Genomic DNA, 16,723 nt, shown 5'->3' on the forward strand with positions numbered 1-16,723 from the left:
AGCTGAGCCACCCAGGCACCCCACTGACTGTGTGTGCTTTTAGTGGTACAAGAAGCCAATCAGATTTTCTTCAAAATCCGTACGTTGTTTCCATACATGGGAACTGGGTTTTCATATCATCTTTCCATCATTTCACAATGAAAATCTGTGTTTCAAAATGCTGTAGCCCTTTTGTTGGTAGCTACTCAGGGGGATGAGGTATAAACCTGAGGAAACACAGGGACCTTCAAAATTTTCTAAAGTTTTCTATTTCTTTTTTTTTTAATGTTTTTATTTATTTTTGAGACAGAGAGAGACAGAGCATGAGCAGGGGAGGGGCCGAGAGAGGGGGAGACGCAGAATGTGAAGCAGGCTCCAGGCTCCGAGCTGTCAGCACAGAGCCTGACGCAGGGCTCAAACTCATGGACCGCGAGATCATGACCTGAGCTGAAGCCGGATGCTTAACCGACTGAGCCACCCAGGCGCCCCGAAAGTTTTCTATTTCTTAAGCTGGGTGGTGGGTACACGGGTGCCTGCTTTATTACTATCCTTTGCACTCTACGTAAGTTTCTGTGGACTGTTTTGTATGTGTGATACATTTCACAATTTAAAAGAAAGAGTCTTAATACTGATAAATCCCAGGCACGGAAATCCCATCGGCATTTACTAAGGATAATGCATCACTATTTTGTCCACTTGAACGGATGAATTTTTTTAAGCCACTGATAATATTTACAGTTTAATACCTAAAAGTTACTTTTTAAAATGTACCTTGAAAGTCTAATTCTGAAAGACTGCAAATTTCAATAACGCCACCAACGTGACTCAAAGAGTCAAGCGTCCAAAAAAGAAAGGCAAACCAGATTAACAGATGGAAGACCTCAGTTCTGGCTGACCCCAGTTTTTTACAAGCTAACTTCCAAAGTATTCAGAAATTAAGGTCAGGTAGTACTTAGCCTAACGCCCTCATATGGGATAAGTACAAAACAGTGGCTGTTTTATGAAGGCACGCTAAAAGCTGCCAACCGGACAAGGCTCCCTTCTTGTCCTGTCCTCCCTCAGGACATTTTCTATGCCCAGCGTTTGGTGCATTTATGCCCACCAAAAAACAATTTAACTGGGGCGCCTGGGTGGCTCAGTCAGTTAAGCATCCGACTCTTTTTTTTTTTTTTCAACGTTTATTTATTTTTGGGACAGAGAGAAACAGAGCATGAACAGGGGAGGGGCAGAGAGAGAGGGAGACACAGAATCGGAAACAGGCTCCAGGCTCTGAGCCATCAGCCCAGAGCCCGACACGGGGCTCGAACTCACGGACCGTGAGATCGTGACCTGGCTGAAGTCGGACGCTTAACCGACTGCGCCACCCAGGCGCCCCAAGCATCCAACTCTGGATTTCGGCTCAGGTCGCGATCTCAGGGTTCGCGAGTTCAAGCCCCGCATGGGGGTCCGTGCTGACAGCGTGGAGCCTGCTTGGGGTTCTCTGTCTCCCTCGTTCTCCGCCCCTCCCCCACCCATGCGTGGGCGTGCGCTCGCGCTCTCTCTCTCTCTCTCTCAAAAGTAAATAAACATTTTAAAAAATCATGATTGAACTAATCATTTCACATTTAGAATACTGATAGTGATAATCACAGTAATAACCTACGGAGCGATCTGCAAACATCAGTACAGTGCCGATAAGGTGAACAATATTACAACTGTGTCATGCTCTGCCCTCAACAAATCAGTCACAGACGTCGGTACTGGGAAATCACACGCACGTGCACACGAGGTGTCAGGAGACAAACGGGGGATAGTGGAGGCAGCAGATGGTGTACTGAGTACTTGAGTACTGAACTGCCTCATAGGCAGTTGAGCACAGGCTTCGTACACAATCGAGGGAAGGGCCCCCCCAAAATGGAAGAGAGTTCCACTGACTTATCCAGAAGCCTGGATCGGAAAGTCGAACAACTATTCATTTTCAGCCTACCCGTGCGTACTGTGCCCTAGATCTTAGCAGTCTTGGTGTTGATTTTTTTATTATTATTATTTGTTTCATTTGAGGGGGAGCCCCACAATCTCTGTGGAATTCAGAACCTTCAAAGGTTATACTCTAACCCTAGAAGCAGAAATAGCAATAGAATGGAGTTTGGAGGTGATGGAAATAAATTTGGCCCTTACGCCTACCTCTTAAATATTTCCCCATTTTTCGACCGATAATGTAAACCCCGTGATCAAAATGCAAAATGCCAATCCGCTGACTCCAAATAACCCAGTGGTGTGGTTCGCTTCGTTATAGAAATAATGTGAAATTCACTGCACAATTCCCGAGAAAATGGCTTTCCTCCTTCAGTAAATAATGACTTACCCTTCACAGTACTTAATCATTTTAACATGCCAAATGTCTTATCTGGCAAAACAGAAACGTGCAATAAAGTTATGAAAACGTTTACAGTCGATGCCCAGGCGTGGGCAGGAGGAAGTTTTGGGGAAAATGAGGGAAAAAAATGGTTAACTGCCAGCACACACACACTCATGCTAGAGGACACAAAGAGGTTCCCAGCAGTTGATAAATTCATTTAGGGAAACTCACTTTATTTTTCCAACAGAGCTCTCACCAGCTAATCTGTATTACAACCTGCGGGAGTCTTAATATTCTCAGCAGGATCAAGATTCAGGCCACACTGATTCAGCTATTTAATCTTGCAAGAGAACAATATTTGGCAGGAAAAGACCCCACAGCACTGAGGGGACGTCCCAGAGGTTCGTCGTCGGCACAGATTGGGCCAGCAACACCGAAGGTGGAAACCAAACAGCGCTAACCAATGTTTATCATCAGCTTTGCGGAGCTCCCTTCTCAGACACGCCAGTACACGCGACCTATGTATGCAAAACATACGCATCACGTGTGTGTAGGGCTCTTTTCGGGTACGTGTACATTTTTAAGATGCAATGTGTTCTGTCGATATTTTGGACCGAGTCCTGAGAAGTTTTTGATTCGAAACTATCCCTACAGAGGGTGAGGGTACAAAAGAGATGAAGAAAAATGGTCATCGCTTTACTTTCAAAACTTTTCAGCCTCTTGAGTACTGAAAACCAAGATGGAGAGAACATGTGTCTGAGTTTTTAAGTGTATGCAAATATTTACATACTAATCTTCTTAGCCACTGTGACATTAATAAGCTGATCGAGGGGTACCTGGATGGCTCAGTCAGTTGAGCGTCCGACTTCGGCTCAGGTCATGATCTCACGGTCCGTGGGTTCGAGCCCCGTGTCAGGCTCTGTGCTGACGGCTCAGAGCCTGGAGCCTGTTTCAGATTCTGTGTCTCCCTCTCTCTCTGCCCCTCCCCTGCTCGCATTCTGTCTCTCTTTCTCTCTCTCAAAAATAAACATTAAAAAAAATTTTTTAAATAAGCTAATCGATACTCTGCTATAAATGCTCATTCTTTTTTTTACATTTTGTGTGTAATCTATGGCTTGATTAATTTTGCGTGATATTTTCTGGACACCCCCACTGACAATACAATAAACAAACAATATGAATCACGATTCAAAAAAGAATGATTTAGTAAAATTCTTCAAAGGCTATTTTCAAGTAACGTTGGCAAGCTTTCAATTCCTTTACCTCCCAAACCTGGCTGGCTACCCCTCTGATAACAGCACAGGGTTTCCCTCTCTCGAGCATTTATCATCCTGGGCAGCCATGGTCTGCTTGCCCGTTAGAGGGTGAACACCCAGCTCCATGAGGTCAGGGGTCAAATTTATTTCGTTTCTCATTATATCCCCCGCCTCCTGGCAAAGTGTCCGGCGTACGGTAAACACTCAACAATGTCTGTTGAGTCAGTTAATGTGTTCAAAGTGATTTCTCTTGGAGATTTTTTTGGCTTTGTAGATACCAAAAATATGCATATTTGAAAATATGATACCAATCTCTCACCAATCTTGCCTCAGTCTGCATTTCAGTAATGGTGTCTCTGTCTCTCTCCACACTCTGACAAGTAGGCACTAGGTGCTCCCAACCTTATCGTATTCCTTCCTTCCTTCCTTCCTCGCCTTACAGCTTTTAAGACTGCCCTGCGGCGGTGAAAAACTTGGCCAGCCACTGAAGGCACCCTCACAAGAGTATAAACACATACACAGAGTGGTTTCTCACTTTCTCCGCCATCTATGGGGCCCAGTGAACGTGAGGTCCACAGCAAATGTTTAAAGAACAAACACATATGCGGCGTAACCGTGAAAGCAACTTCCCCCTTGTCTTATTCATCACAGTTGAAGCACCGTGCTCTAGAAGATTCCAGCATGAGCAAGAAATGCTGCTTGCCCTCAACGGGTTCATCACAATTACACAACAAAAGCGAACATTGAAATCACTCTGTTTGGGAAAATTCAATTCTTGCTCTCGACAATAACAAGTGTTAAGACCAGAATGATTTCTTTAAAGGTTTTTCTCCTTTCATTCTTTTTTCTGCATCTATACTCTATTTCATACTTTCCGAAACAGACAAACTGCCATTTTCATCATCGTTTGCAGAAGGCCATGACACGAAAGCTTAATTCAAACGAATTAAAAGTTGACTTGGTTATAGTTAATATAGCCACAAGAGGAAAAATCCATCGCAAATATAAGCAAACAAAAAAATAAGTGATCATCGCTTCTTGCTTCTTGTCCTTGGAACCAAGCCTAAGGGTACTGCACAAAAGCAACCGGCCCTTCAAAGAGAAATGTAGACATATCCTTTTACAAACAGCATTGCATGCGATTCTGTACCCAAGACAGAAAGGCTACAGAGCAGGCCTGATGACCATGAAAGAAAAGGAACCTACGGTAGAAAGTACGAGCAAAAAATAAAGAAAAGCAATTTCCATGACATAATTCTTCCAGGAAAATGAAATGCAAATTAGAGAACATATCTATCTGCATATGCTTACAAAAAGGAAGACATTCTTGCCTCTAACTTCCAGTGGTGCAATTTCCCTTAATTGTATAAACTTGGCTTGGGTTACCAATGGCTTCTAATTAAATCTCTTTATAATGTCTCCTTTGATTCATGACCTCTTAATAAGTTGCGACTATTACACTTATTAGCTGGAAGAACAACCAGTTTCAAACCTACCTGCAAAAATCCACCAAAGTTATAATGATGTGGCATAATTACTAATGACGGTCGCATCTGGCGACTCCACAAATATGTAGGCAAGACTACCGGATCTTCTTTAACGTTCAGTATGTGCTCGCAGTAGGTATGTCCCAAAGGGTATAATAAAATCTGGAAGAAAATTCAGATACTTTGTAAGTTTTTAATCTGTATCGTGTGCTGGAAATTGCAACATTTTTTAAAAAGCTCATCTTTATTCGGCTTTCCCCGTGGCTTTCTATTGTCACACCTCTGTCCTCCTTTCTATTGTCACACCTCTGCCCTCCTTTCCCTCACGTCTGCCCAGGCCAGACTGCCAGCACAGGACATGTGAGATCTACATTCTGAGCTCCATCATTCCACTGAGACCTGGAAAACGTAATTACTACTATATGCTATCTTTGTTTCTATAAATGACTGTGGCTCGAAACCACAAATAAAGAGGCTTGCAAGGGCCAATTAAGGATCGGAAATAGGACCCAGAAGGAAATTCTTTGTTGTTGTTGTTGTTAAAATTGTTCAGTTTGAAAACAGAAAAAAAAAAATTTAAAAACCGGATTTAGAAGTTTTCCCGAGATGACACAAGGTATTGTAATCCACCTCTACTAAAGAAGCTGACTTATGATAGGAGCTTATGATTACAAAATGGATATTACTTAGTTTTCTCAAAAGTCCCTATGATGTATGCAGATCACTTCTCATTTGTCCCCATTATGGACTGAATTGTGTCCCCTCCCCCAAAACTTGTATCTTGAAACCCTAAGCCCCAGTGTGACTGTCTTTGGAGATGGAAATTTTAAAAAGGTAATTCAGGTTAAATGAGGTCAAAGGCTGGGGCCCTGATCCAATTCAACTGGTGTCCTTCCAAGAAGAGGAAGACACACCAGAGACCTCTTTCTCTTATACACATACATGTAGGAAAAGGCCATATGAGGACACAGTAAGAAAGTGTCCTCTCCCAGCCAAGACAAGAGCTGTCACCAGAAGTCAATCCTGCTGGCCCTTGATCCTGGATTTCCTGCCTCTGGAACTGTGAGAAAATAAATTTCTGTGATTTAAGCCACGCAGCCTGTGATATTTTGTTATGGCAGCCTGGACAGTCTAATGCAAGTCCCATTTATCAGATATTTAGACACGATAATATAAGATAAGATAAGATAAGATAAGATAAGATAAGATAAGATAAGATAAAAGTAAATTGCCTGACATTTTAAAACAGGGGTGGTCATTGGATTTCTAATACACTGATATTCTGAATTCTTTTTTTTTTCAATGTTTATTTTTAAGACAGAGAGAGAGAGAGAGAGAGAATATGAGTCGGGGAGGTATAGACAGAGAGGGAGACATAGAACCCAAAGCAGCTCCAGGCTCTGAGCTGTCAGCACAGAACCCAATGTGGGGCTCGAACTCATCAACCGCTAGATCATGATCGGAGCCGAAGTCAGATGTTTAACCGACTGAGCCACCCAGGTGCCCCTAATACAGTGAAATTCTTAAATGCCACATTAGAAAGCAAATGTTCCTGCTTTACTGAGAAAATACTGCCATAAACTTTTGATGAAAACTATAGAAATCACTGAGTGTTTAAGTAAAAATAGGAGAAAGTGAAAAAAATGGGTGTTCTGAAGCAACACAAAACAAACAACAAATATGAAGCAACTTTCAAAGCTAAGAACTCTCTGGGGGGCACCTGGATGGCGCAGTCATCAGGCATCCAACTCTTGATTTCGGCCCAGGTCATCATCTCACAGTTTGTGACTTCCAGCCCCTTGTCAGGCTCTGTGCTGACACCATGGAGCCCGCTTGGGATTCTCTCTCTCCCTCTCTCTCTCTCTGCTCCTCCCCTGCTCGCGCACACTCTCAAGATAAATAAATAAACTCTGAAGAAAAAAAAAAAGCTACAAACTCCCTTGCAAAGAGAGGTTTCAAGAGAAAGAATGTGCAAATTTGTCAATATTTTAAATATTATCACTTCATTCATGTGCACAACATACATTTCCTGAGCACCTGCTACGTTGTCAAGCACTATTCCAGGCATTAGCAATTTTGTGTTCAAAGGATGTGCTGGTTCCCCAGCCTACTGTGGTGCATATCCTAGGAAAGATTTGATTTGCTTAGACTGAGAAGTGGATGGTAAGGCAGACTCTTCTGAAAAAGAAAAAAAAAAAAAAAAACTTGAGGAAATAATACTCTTTTTTTTTTTTAATTTTTTTTTTCAACGTTTATTTATTTTTGGGACAGAGAGAGACAGAGCATGAACGGGGGAGGGGCAGAGAGAGAGGGAGACACAGAATCAGAAGCAGGCTCCAGGCTCTGAGCCATCAGCCCAGAGCCCGACACGGGGCTCGAACTCACGGACCGCGAGATCGTGACCTGGCTGAAGTCGGACGCTTAACCGACTGCGCCACCCAGGCGCCCCGAGGAAATAATACTCTTAAAAGAATTCAGTCATGGGGCACCCGGGTGGCTCAGTTAGTTAAATGTCTAACTTTGGCTCAGGTAATGATCTCACAGCTCCCCCCATCAGGCTCTGAGCTGACAGCATGGAACCTGCTTCAGACTCTGTGTCTCCCTCTCTCTCTCTGCCCCTCCCTCTCTCAAAAATAAATAAACGTTAAAAAAAAAATTCGGTCATTTCCTAAGTGAGTATTTCTTAGGCAACTTCATCGTGCTACAGAATGACGGAATGAAGGAAAGATCTAGGAGTTTTAAGGAAGGAAATTGATGTGTATCCGCACAGACCTTAAAAGAGATGCTTTGATTAAGATAGATCTAGAGCTATCAGAACGGCTTGTAATAATCTCCTCTGTACGATGAAATTCACACAAGACTGGAGGGGATTCGCTGGTCAAAGTATCAAAATGGGTGTGTTTACAGAAGCAGTCCTGGTTAAGCCATAGGGGAGCCGACAGCCTCGGGCACAGGAGAAGCCTTGAGAAGAAGGTATGTTGGGCCAAGAAGTTAATGCATCCACTTATCAAACGAGGCTCCGTGTTCGGCCCTGGGGTGACAGAGAAAAAGCCTGAACCTTCATAGAGTTCAGTTCAGGAGGAAGATAACTCAGCATGCAGTTCCAGAACGAGACTGCCAGGATGCCAAGAGAAAGAGGAAGGCCAGGGAAGAAGAGGTAGGCTCTGGGCGTAGAAGGGATATGGAAAGGGTACAAAGAACCTTCCAGATGGAAGTGTAAAGTGCATAGGGCTGAGGGTTCAAGAGGGACCCCCAGGCTGGAGATCTCATCTGGCAATAAACCACAGACAGTCTCATATTCCCTGCCACAGTATTTGCATTTCATCCCAAAGGCAATAGGGAGCAAGAGAATAGATTTTAAGGTAGAAAGTGACGTGATCAGATGTGCATTTTAGGAACTTGCAAGAAACCACAAAGAGAGCGGCTCGGGAAGGAGAAGAGGCAGTCCTGTGGCAGGCAGGAGCAGTTTAGAGACTTCTTCCCACAACCAAGCGAGGGCAGGGAGGGCCAAGGATGTGACCAGAAAGGTGAAGTACAAAGCACCACGGTATGCATTCTTAGAGAGGCAAAAAATAAATTGAAGAAGACGTGGATGGTCTTCATCTTCCTGAAGCTAGAGAAGTAAAACACATAACCAGTGAAAATGCTCCTTCAGTCAGACCAAACTGTGGTGTGGCTAATGGTGCCATCGAGCAAAGCACTGTCGTGATTGGGAGAGGAGAAAGATCGCGGTAGCTGGGGTCTGGGTGTGGGTCCAGGATCATTCACAGACACTGTGAAATTGTGCCAAACGAGAGGAGTGACTCATGCAAAAGCCCAGGACAGACTAACTCAGTCAGGCCTAAAAGAAACGGAAGAACCGTGTTGACAGGCAGTGAAAGATACGGGGAAAAGTAATTTAGGAGCCGATCGTGGAGGGCCCTGAGAGTCAGAATGAAAGAGCTTCGGAGATGAGACTTTGTCCTACGCAGAGCGGAGCTCCCAGGGAAGTTCTTAGTGAATCATAATTAGGGTCTTGATGAAAGAGATATTTTAGAAAGACTCATCTGGTGCCAGTGTTCAAGACACAATGGAAAAGCTCCAGAAGGAGCCTGGAAGGAGAGAAGGCCAATTAGGAGGTCCCGCCATAACTCAGGCAGGCTAAGGGGCCTGAACACAGGGGAAGAGAAAAGAAACGAATGAGGGAAAGGAATTTCACTAAAGAAGGATCTTCAGAAATTGTTCGCGGGATCGTTAATCTCTGTTTCCAAAAAAAAAAGAAAAAAAGTCATATGTGTTAATTCTTTTACTCTGGGGGCCCTCCCCCACCTCCCGTTTAGACAATGCCATTTTACAGCCACAACCCTTGTACTTGCCATGCACAAGTAATTACTGGTCTGGGATGTATTTGTTTCTTTAAGTGGCTGTGGCTAAAAACCGGAGGATAAAAAGAAGAGATCAACCTTTGAAGTTCTGCCCTAGGTGGAAAAATAAAGCAAAACCAGGTGTAAGGGAAACCACGGATTTGGACACGAGAAAGCACCGAGAGGTGATTTTCCGTACATTTTTCTCATGAAAGTCTAAGTGTTCCTTATAGAAATACTTTCCCTGAGGAGAGGGTGTTCAGAGAATCTAATTAGACTGGGTATGTCAAAGTGTTTCGAAACAAATAAAGCATTCATACATGTGTTCGGTATTATAAGGAAAATACATGTTAATGCCCTATCACCTTCTCTGACATATTGGATCTTTGCTTTAAAGATAATGCTACTTACCCACTATTACTCAGGAATACATGGGAGTTACCAGTTGAGACAAGCTGGAGGTAAGGTACAGCCCATTACAGTGACATATAAATTCACTCTGTGAAAATACTAGCCTCCAAGGGCTTAAATCTAAGCTACTGACCTAATAACGATCTCTGTTATTTCATCTACGCTAATCAACCTGGTTATGAGCTGTATCAAAAAAACCGTGCGATTCTCTCTCGTTTATTTTTTTTGAAAAAGTTCAAAAGTTCAAGTTTTTTTGAAAAAGTTCAAAAATAAATAACGTTTATTTATTTTTGAGAGAGAATTTTTTGAGAGAAAAAACCATTCTGTTTCTTTCCAACCATTTAGTAAATTCTGAAACCTGGCCTCTTTTCTTATTCTTTCTGCAGCTATACTAAGTCGGTAATATAAGAGAGGAATTTTAAATTGCAGCATTTCATAAATCTCCCAGATTCAATATGCTGTCATTACAGATCCCCCCAAAAAAAGAAGTCAAGGCTAAACCCACTCAAAATCAGAAGCTTTCAGATAAATGTTCCATGGCATATAAAACAGTTATGCTTCTTGTGTAAGGAACAAAACTAACAAATACTCTCTGTCAACACTGAATGTCTTTCTGATTTTTACCTTCCTCGCCTTTAAAAAAAGAAACTTTTTTATGTTTGCTGAATGTAAAAAGAAAGAGAAATCCTTCTGTATCAGTTGTTCGGGTTCATAGAAGACCTAATTGCCTCTTACACTGTAATTTCGCCACCAGTTTACAATTAGCATGCATTTCTCATGCATGAGTTGACCCAATTACATAACAAATTTTGCCTTTGGGGATTTCTCTTGACTGCTTGTCTTCTGTCCACCATACAACTCAATTTCACACCGTCAGCAGCCTGAACATGGCCACAGTCAGTCTCTGTCAAAATGATTTATTTAAATTACAAACAGAGACCAGATCCCTAGATAATCATCCCTACCCTCCTGCTCACCCTTACACTCAACCTAACTTTGAATCAAATATTTTAATAGCCCATAGACACTGCTATTCAATTATTAGGCCATGTTTGCCTCCAATAATCTAATATTTTTGAAGCTAACTCACAAAATCTCAGGGAACTAAATCATCAGCATCCATGTGAGCTTATTAATGGACACATAATTTATTTTGCATTCTAAGAAGTCAATGAAAAATTATGTAGCTGTATCAAAAAAGCTAAAAATAATTACATTTCAATATCAAATTAGAGAAGAGACTCTTTGCTCTGTAACGTTTTTTTATTTTTTATTTATTTTTTAATTTTTTTTAACGTTTTATTTTTATTTTTGAGACAGAGAGAGACAGAGCATGAACGGGGAGGGGCAGAGAGAGAGGGAGACACAGAATCGGAAGCAGGCTCCAGGCTCTGAGCCATCAGCCCAGAGTCCGATGCAGGGCTCGAACTCACGGACCGCGAGATCGTGACCTGAGCTGAAGTCGGACGCTTAACCGACTGAGCCACCCAGGCACCCCTGTAACGTTTTTTTTAAAAAAAGGCTTCAATCTTAGCTTTTCTTGTGAAGCAAGTGAACATTTTATGAATGGCTACGCTACGTTGAAAATGGTAGTAAGAAGGGGTATTTGGGAAACAGGAAAGATAACCAAACCTATAGATTCTGACGGGGGAAGGGAAGGAATATAGAGCGAGTGAAAATATTATTGCCTGTGTTGTCTATGGGCCAGTGATCTAAGGAAAGGGTGTTTTAAAGATGCCCACTGAAGCCAACACACGCAGGCACACTGCATGCACACACACACACACACACACAAATTATTTCCTCTGTGAGTCAAGGACAGACACAAATCTTGACAAATCACCTAATGGCAGACTTACCAGTCAGTCCGCAAAATACAGGATCCTGTCATCTGGTTTTGGCGGGGGGGGGGGGGGGGGTTCCCCTTCCCCCCCATATATTTCTCCATTACCTAAAGTAAATTAGAAAATAAACATCTAGATTTTATCCATAGCACAAAGATTTTAAAAGTCTCTTGGGGTTGGACTTTACCCTTTCATTTCACAATTTATCTATAGACTGTCTCAGCTAATTAAAAGCGCAGCTTAAATGAGTGCGTAAGCAGGCAGAATGAAACACATCAATAATCTTCTCAAGGCCCAACCTAGTCCCTTAGATGTCGGCAGTGATTCTCTGCCCAACTGCAGGTATCCTGAATGCACTGCTTATAAACCTGAAGGTGGTAACCACCAGCGTCAGAAACCACCTTTCCAATTACCCACACGAGCTAGAGGTCTGAGGACAACAGGAAAAACGGTTTTTGAAAATGTCCAAAGGCACAGTATTCTTTGATACAAGACTGTACGTTGTCTTTTAAGAACACTTCCCTAAAATATCAAGAAGTAAAGAAAATGTGGAGCTCCACCAGGTCATGTCTGCCCTTTCTGAATTTCTACCCTGGACTTTGGTGGGTCGTGGGAGGACACAATTAGGTATTTTCTGGAATTTTCTGGAATTTTGTTGTTGTTGTTGTTTCAGAAACCATTCTGTTTCTTTCCAACCATTTAGTAAATTCTGAAACCTGGCCTCTTTTCTTATTCTTTCTGCAGCTATACTAAGTCGGTAATATAAGAGAGGAATTTTAAATTGCAGCATTTCATAAATCTCCCAGATTCAATATGCTGTCATTACAGATCCCCCCAAAAAAAGAAGTCAAGGCTAAACCCACGTTCACGCCTTTCATTACACACAATTTCAAATTTATGGGTTGTGTTCTATCCCACATCTCAGTAACAGATGCAGACTGAGTGGGTATTTCCAAATGATTTCAAATCCTGCACAAATGAATCAGAGTGGCTGAGAAAATTTCGTAACACCAATACAGACACGAGCAATCAAAAATGCCCATTCATCCACAGCACATTGCCCAAAACACCTAAGAGGTGTCGTTAAGTTCAGTTTTATGTCTTTCTACTTTCTTTAGTCTGAAAGGGATTAAAGGCAGCTTAGAAAGATCCATACAATATTCAAAGATAAAAATAAGGAAAACAAGTAAGTAAAAGTAAACACAAATAAGAAAATGAAGCAAACGGAAAAATAAAGATTACAAAGACCTCGACTTAATAACCCACCTACATCAGCCTGTATTAAACTTGTAGCTTGAATGTCATATGGCTTATAATTTCAGAATGAGTCTGCTCATCCGAGCACCCCGAGCAGGCAAATTCTGGTGGAGACCAGTCTGGACATTTTCTCGCCCCCTTCCCTCTCCAAACAGACACAGTCCAGGCCACTGTCAAAAAATATCTGTCTGGATTTGGCGCACATGTTTCGGCATTTGGGTTTATCTGAAAGTAATGTGGAAAATTGGGCTAACCAAAGTGCCACCTTCCATATTAGCCCAAGTTTCTTAGAGAAAAAAAAAAAAAAAGAAAAAAAGATCTTTGAGTAATGTGGAAAACCCTGTGAGGTCACGGAAAAAGTTCATAAAGTTGCAGCCTTGTTAATGAATAAAAAATTCACGAGACCTCAGTATATTTAATAGTTTCCTTTCTTCAGGAATAAATCCCTAATGGTAAATATTATGATATCTATATTCTTTACTGCTATTCAAACATGACTACGCCTCACCATGGCTTAAGAACCAGAACTCCTTGGAACACTGGTAAGGGGCTAACATAAGACAATCGCAAATAAAATAAAATAAAATAAATTTAGGTGTCGTCTCAATTACATGCTTTTAAAAATCAGTGTTGTCTACATCACAGGCTTAATCCAAATGGTATTTGTATATACTGCCATGTATATGATACATACAGATTCATACGTACCTGTGTTACAAGGGGTTTTTGCGTAATTAAGAATGGATCTGCAGACAGCTCCACGTGTTGAATAAAATGTACATTCCTGCTAATGATAAAGGTTGGTGAAATGATCAGTTCTTTTCTTATTAAATATGAATATTGACTTAATTTGAATATAAATTAAAGGGCTTACCTTTCGATTGACTGCAATCCTTATGGTAGCTGTCCCATGGATGTCTTAGAGTAGAAATGTTTAGTTCTTTTTGAAATATATTTCTGTGACAGTTTGTGACTTACGATATAACTTTGTTTTGTGTGGCATTATTTTGGGTTTTGTTTTGTTTTGTTTCTCAAGTTCCCCAAAAATACTCCAAAGAAAGAAACGTTATTCTGTGTAACTGCCGGTGCCGTATCCCTAATTCACGTTTTGAAAAACAAAAATCACTTTTTAATTTAAAGAAAGAATGAAGAGGAAGAAAGATGAGGGCGGTAACACATGACTGGTGGGTTGTCGGGACGGGGGAGAAAAAACAAGGGGACAAAAGACGTGAATCTTTAAAATGCATCCCTTTTACCTTCAAAGGAAAAAAAAAAGTTCTTACAAACCTAAAATGTCCATTTAAAGAGCAAATAATGAATAAACCTTAGGGAATATGGCAAAACAAAGTGTTCCCTCCACCTCCTGTTATTCCGTAAAGAAGTTTTTTCAAAACATCACATCGTTGTGGTTTTGTTTCACAAATAAAATTCTTTCTCAAATTGTATACTACAATTTTATCTCCAAATTGTTATATATAATGATGACGGCCAAACATCAGCGAGTTTAAACCATCTGCTAATTAAACACTTCCTGGAAATTAAGGCTCCATTGTTTATAACATCTATAAACATCGTTTATAACACAAAGTTCGGTGGAAGTAATACACAAGATACACTTCTCATGAAACACGGCATGAATCTTGCAGATTTGTGCATACTTCTGTATCATGTACATAGTTGTCAATTTTCATACGTATGTCCTCTTGGATACCTAACACTGAACTGATTTTTTTTTTCTGAAAAAAAAATACATTTCGACAAACTTCAAAGAAACTTTGGAAGAAACATAATCACAGGTGTGAATTATGAAAATGAAGATAAGCTATTTATCTGCCTTCACGTAGTACAGAATTAACACTTTTGGTCCCTCATGTGCTGGGAACTGATGCTCTCCTCAGTTTTCTTCGTCAGGAAAAATATATTACTTAACGAGATACAGCTTTCACGTCCACAGCAACGTCATACGTAAATGTTTGTTTCAGAAATTTGATGGAACACATCATTTCAACAAATTTCTAGTTTAAAGTGTGAAAGCTTACATACACACAATTAGCAAAATAAGATTATTCAAGATACTTAGCCTTATGTGTATATATTTTTTGTCTGATTAGCCACAGCCAAAACCAAAACTGTCAGGTGTATAATTTTACCTATAAAAGTCCTGTTTTGGAAAAACGCAAAAGCGGAGAACCATTAAAAATGGCGTAAGATGCTAAATTATAACAACTCTTTTAATAGCGATGACTATATTTCTAAATACACAATTCTTGTCATCAAGTTGATCTCTCTAGTGAACGCATTTCGCAAGTCACTTTAATGAAGTAAGTTAAATATCTATTCAGAAATATAGTCGTTGCTATTAAAGTGTGAGGCTCTAGGTAACCGTGATGAAATCAAACGGAAGGAGTTCCCCAGTTGAGCCTGGCATATTTTATGAGCACCTTGAGAACCACTTGCCCATGGTAGCGACAAGGACACCTCCAAGTCCCAACCTCATTCTCTCATCCAGACACGCGAGTTAGGGCGATCGAGGCACCGAACAGTCACCTACGTTACTGATTTGCTCCTGAGTCCTCTTCAGCCTCTGGAGTTCAGGAGTGTCCGTGACGATGCTGAACCCCCTCCCTTTGCTTTCTTCAAAATCTCTTTTGTACTTGACCTAACAGAAGGGAGGGGAGTGAAAGAAAGGAAACGAAAGGTCAACAGAGGAACCACAGATCCCACTCAGGGAAGGCCAGGGCCCGAGAAGCTGCTAAAATCGGAAGCAGTGCCTCCGGACGGCAGGTGGCAGAGGGAGAGGGCCGCAAAGCGTGGCCCAGCTGCCTGGTCTGTATCCTATCAATTGCGCCGACTGCGTGACCCTAGGCAAGTCACTAAACCACTCTGAGCTCCGGTGGTCTCATTTTATTTTGTAAGGCAAAGCATATGGATACGATTATACAACGCCGTATTACCAAATGTCAAGTATATAAATGCTATGGAAATATTTATAAAACAGGCCACACCTAGAGATTAAAAGGCTCCAAGCACATGCCCCTCGCATACTCTGCTGAGGTACCTCCGATTTTTTTTTTTTTTCGGTATTTAAATACACTTCTTTTCTAATTACAACGCAGCGAAGCTGAATTTTACAGTTTCCTCGAGGGACCAGAATAGCTAATGCTTAATCTTACTAGAGCCCCATCTCCTATTATTAGCATAAGGACAACTGTCACACCCGTTAAATATTCATTCTGCCTGTTAGTGACCGAAATGGTTCTATCACTTTATTCTTATTTCTCTAAAATCTAAACATCAAGTAATACGGAAACGCATTTTTGATGTCTCACACAATCCCCGTTTTTACATTCATCATCACTGGGCTTAAATCAACACTTCAATTAATAGCTAACATTGAGGGTGCTAATAAAAACATGATTCTGTAAGGGCAACTTTCTGCAGAAATTTGAAAAGTTCTCTTAGTTGAGTATAGAATGACTGTTTTTGTTGAGTCATGTCTGCGTTTAAATAGTCAGTTCTCTCAGGCATTACTGTCCTTGAGGCTACCGAAAAATTTCCTTTTCCCAGAAAAGCTTGAAAAAAAAAAAAAAAAAACTTCCCAAATGTCAACAAATAGAAAGATTTAGACCCTCCCATCACCCGTAGCTTAAGAATATCTAATTTTCTCTCCGTATTTTCTTTTTTTTTTTTTAATTTTTTTTTAACGTTTATTTATTTTTGAGACAGAGAGAGACACAGCATGAACGGGGGAGGGATAGAGAGAGAGGGAGACACAGAGTCGGAAGCAAGCTCCAGGCTCTGAGCCATC

The 16,723-nt window shown here is 41.2% G+C and overlaps 1 protein-coding gene across 4 annotated transcripts in view; it reads right to left on the minus strand.

Annotated features, from left to right (window-relative positions):
* NEBL (nebulette) overlaps positions 1 to 16,723 on the minus strand; it is a 368,000-nt gene that overhangs the window by 158,300 nt on the left and 192,977 nt on the right. For 2 of the 4 annotated variants that reach the window (XM_043561703.1, XM_043561704.1), the window contains exon 4: positions 15,467 to 15,574. In XM_043561703.1, the coding sequence (XP_043417638.1) occupies positions 15,467 to 15,574 (108 nt within the window). The other 2 variants (XM_043561698.1, XM_043561697.1) reach the window with 2 other exon arrangements.

This window comes from Prionailurus bengalensis, chromosome B4 (assembly GCF_016509475.1).
Source record: "Prionailurus bengalensis isolate Pbe53 chromosome B4, Fcat_Pben_1.1_paternal_pri, whole genome shotgun sequence".
Taxonomy (NCBI): Eukaryota; Metazoa; Chordata; class Mammalia; order Carnivora; family Felidae; genus Prionailurus; species Prionailurus bengalensis.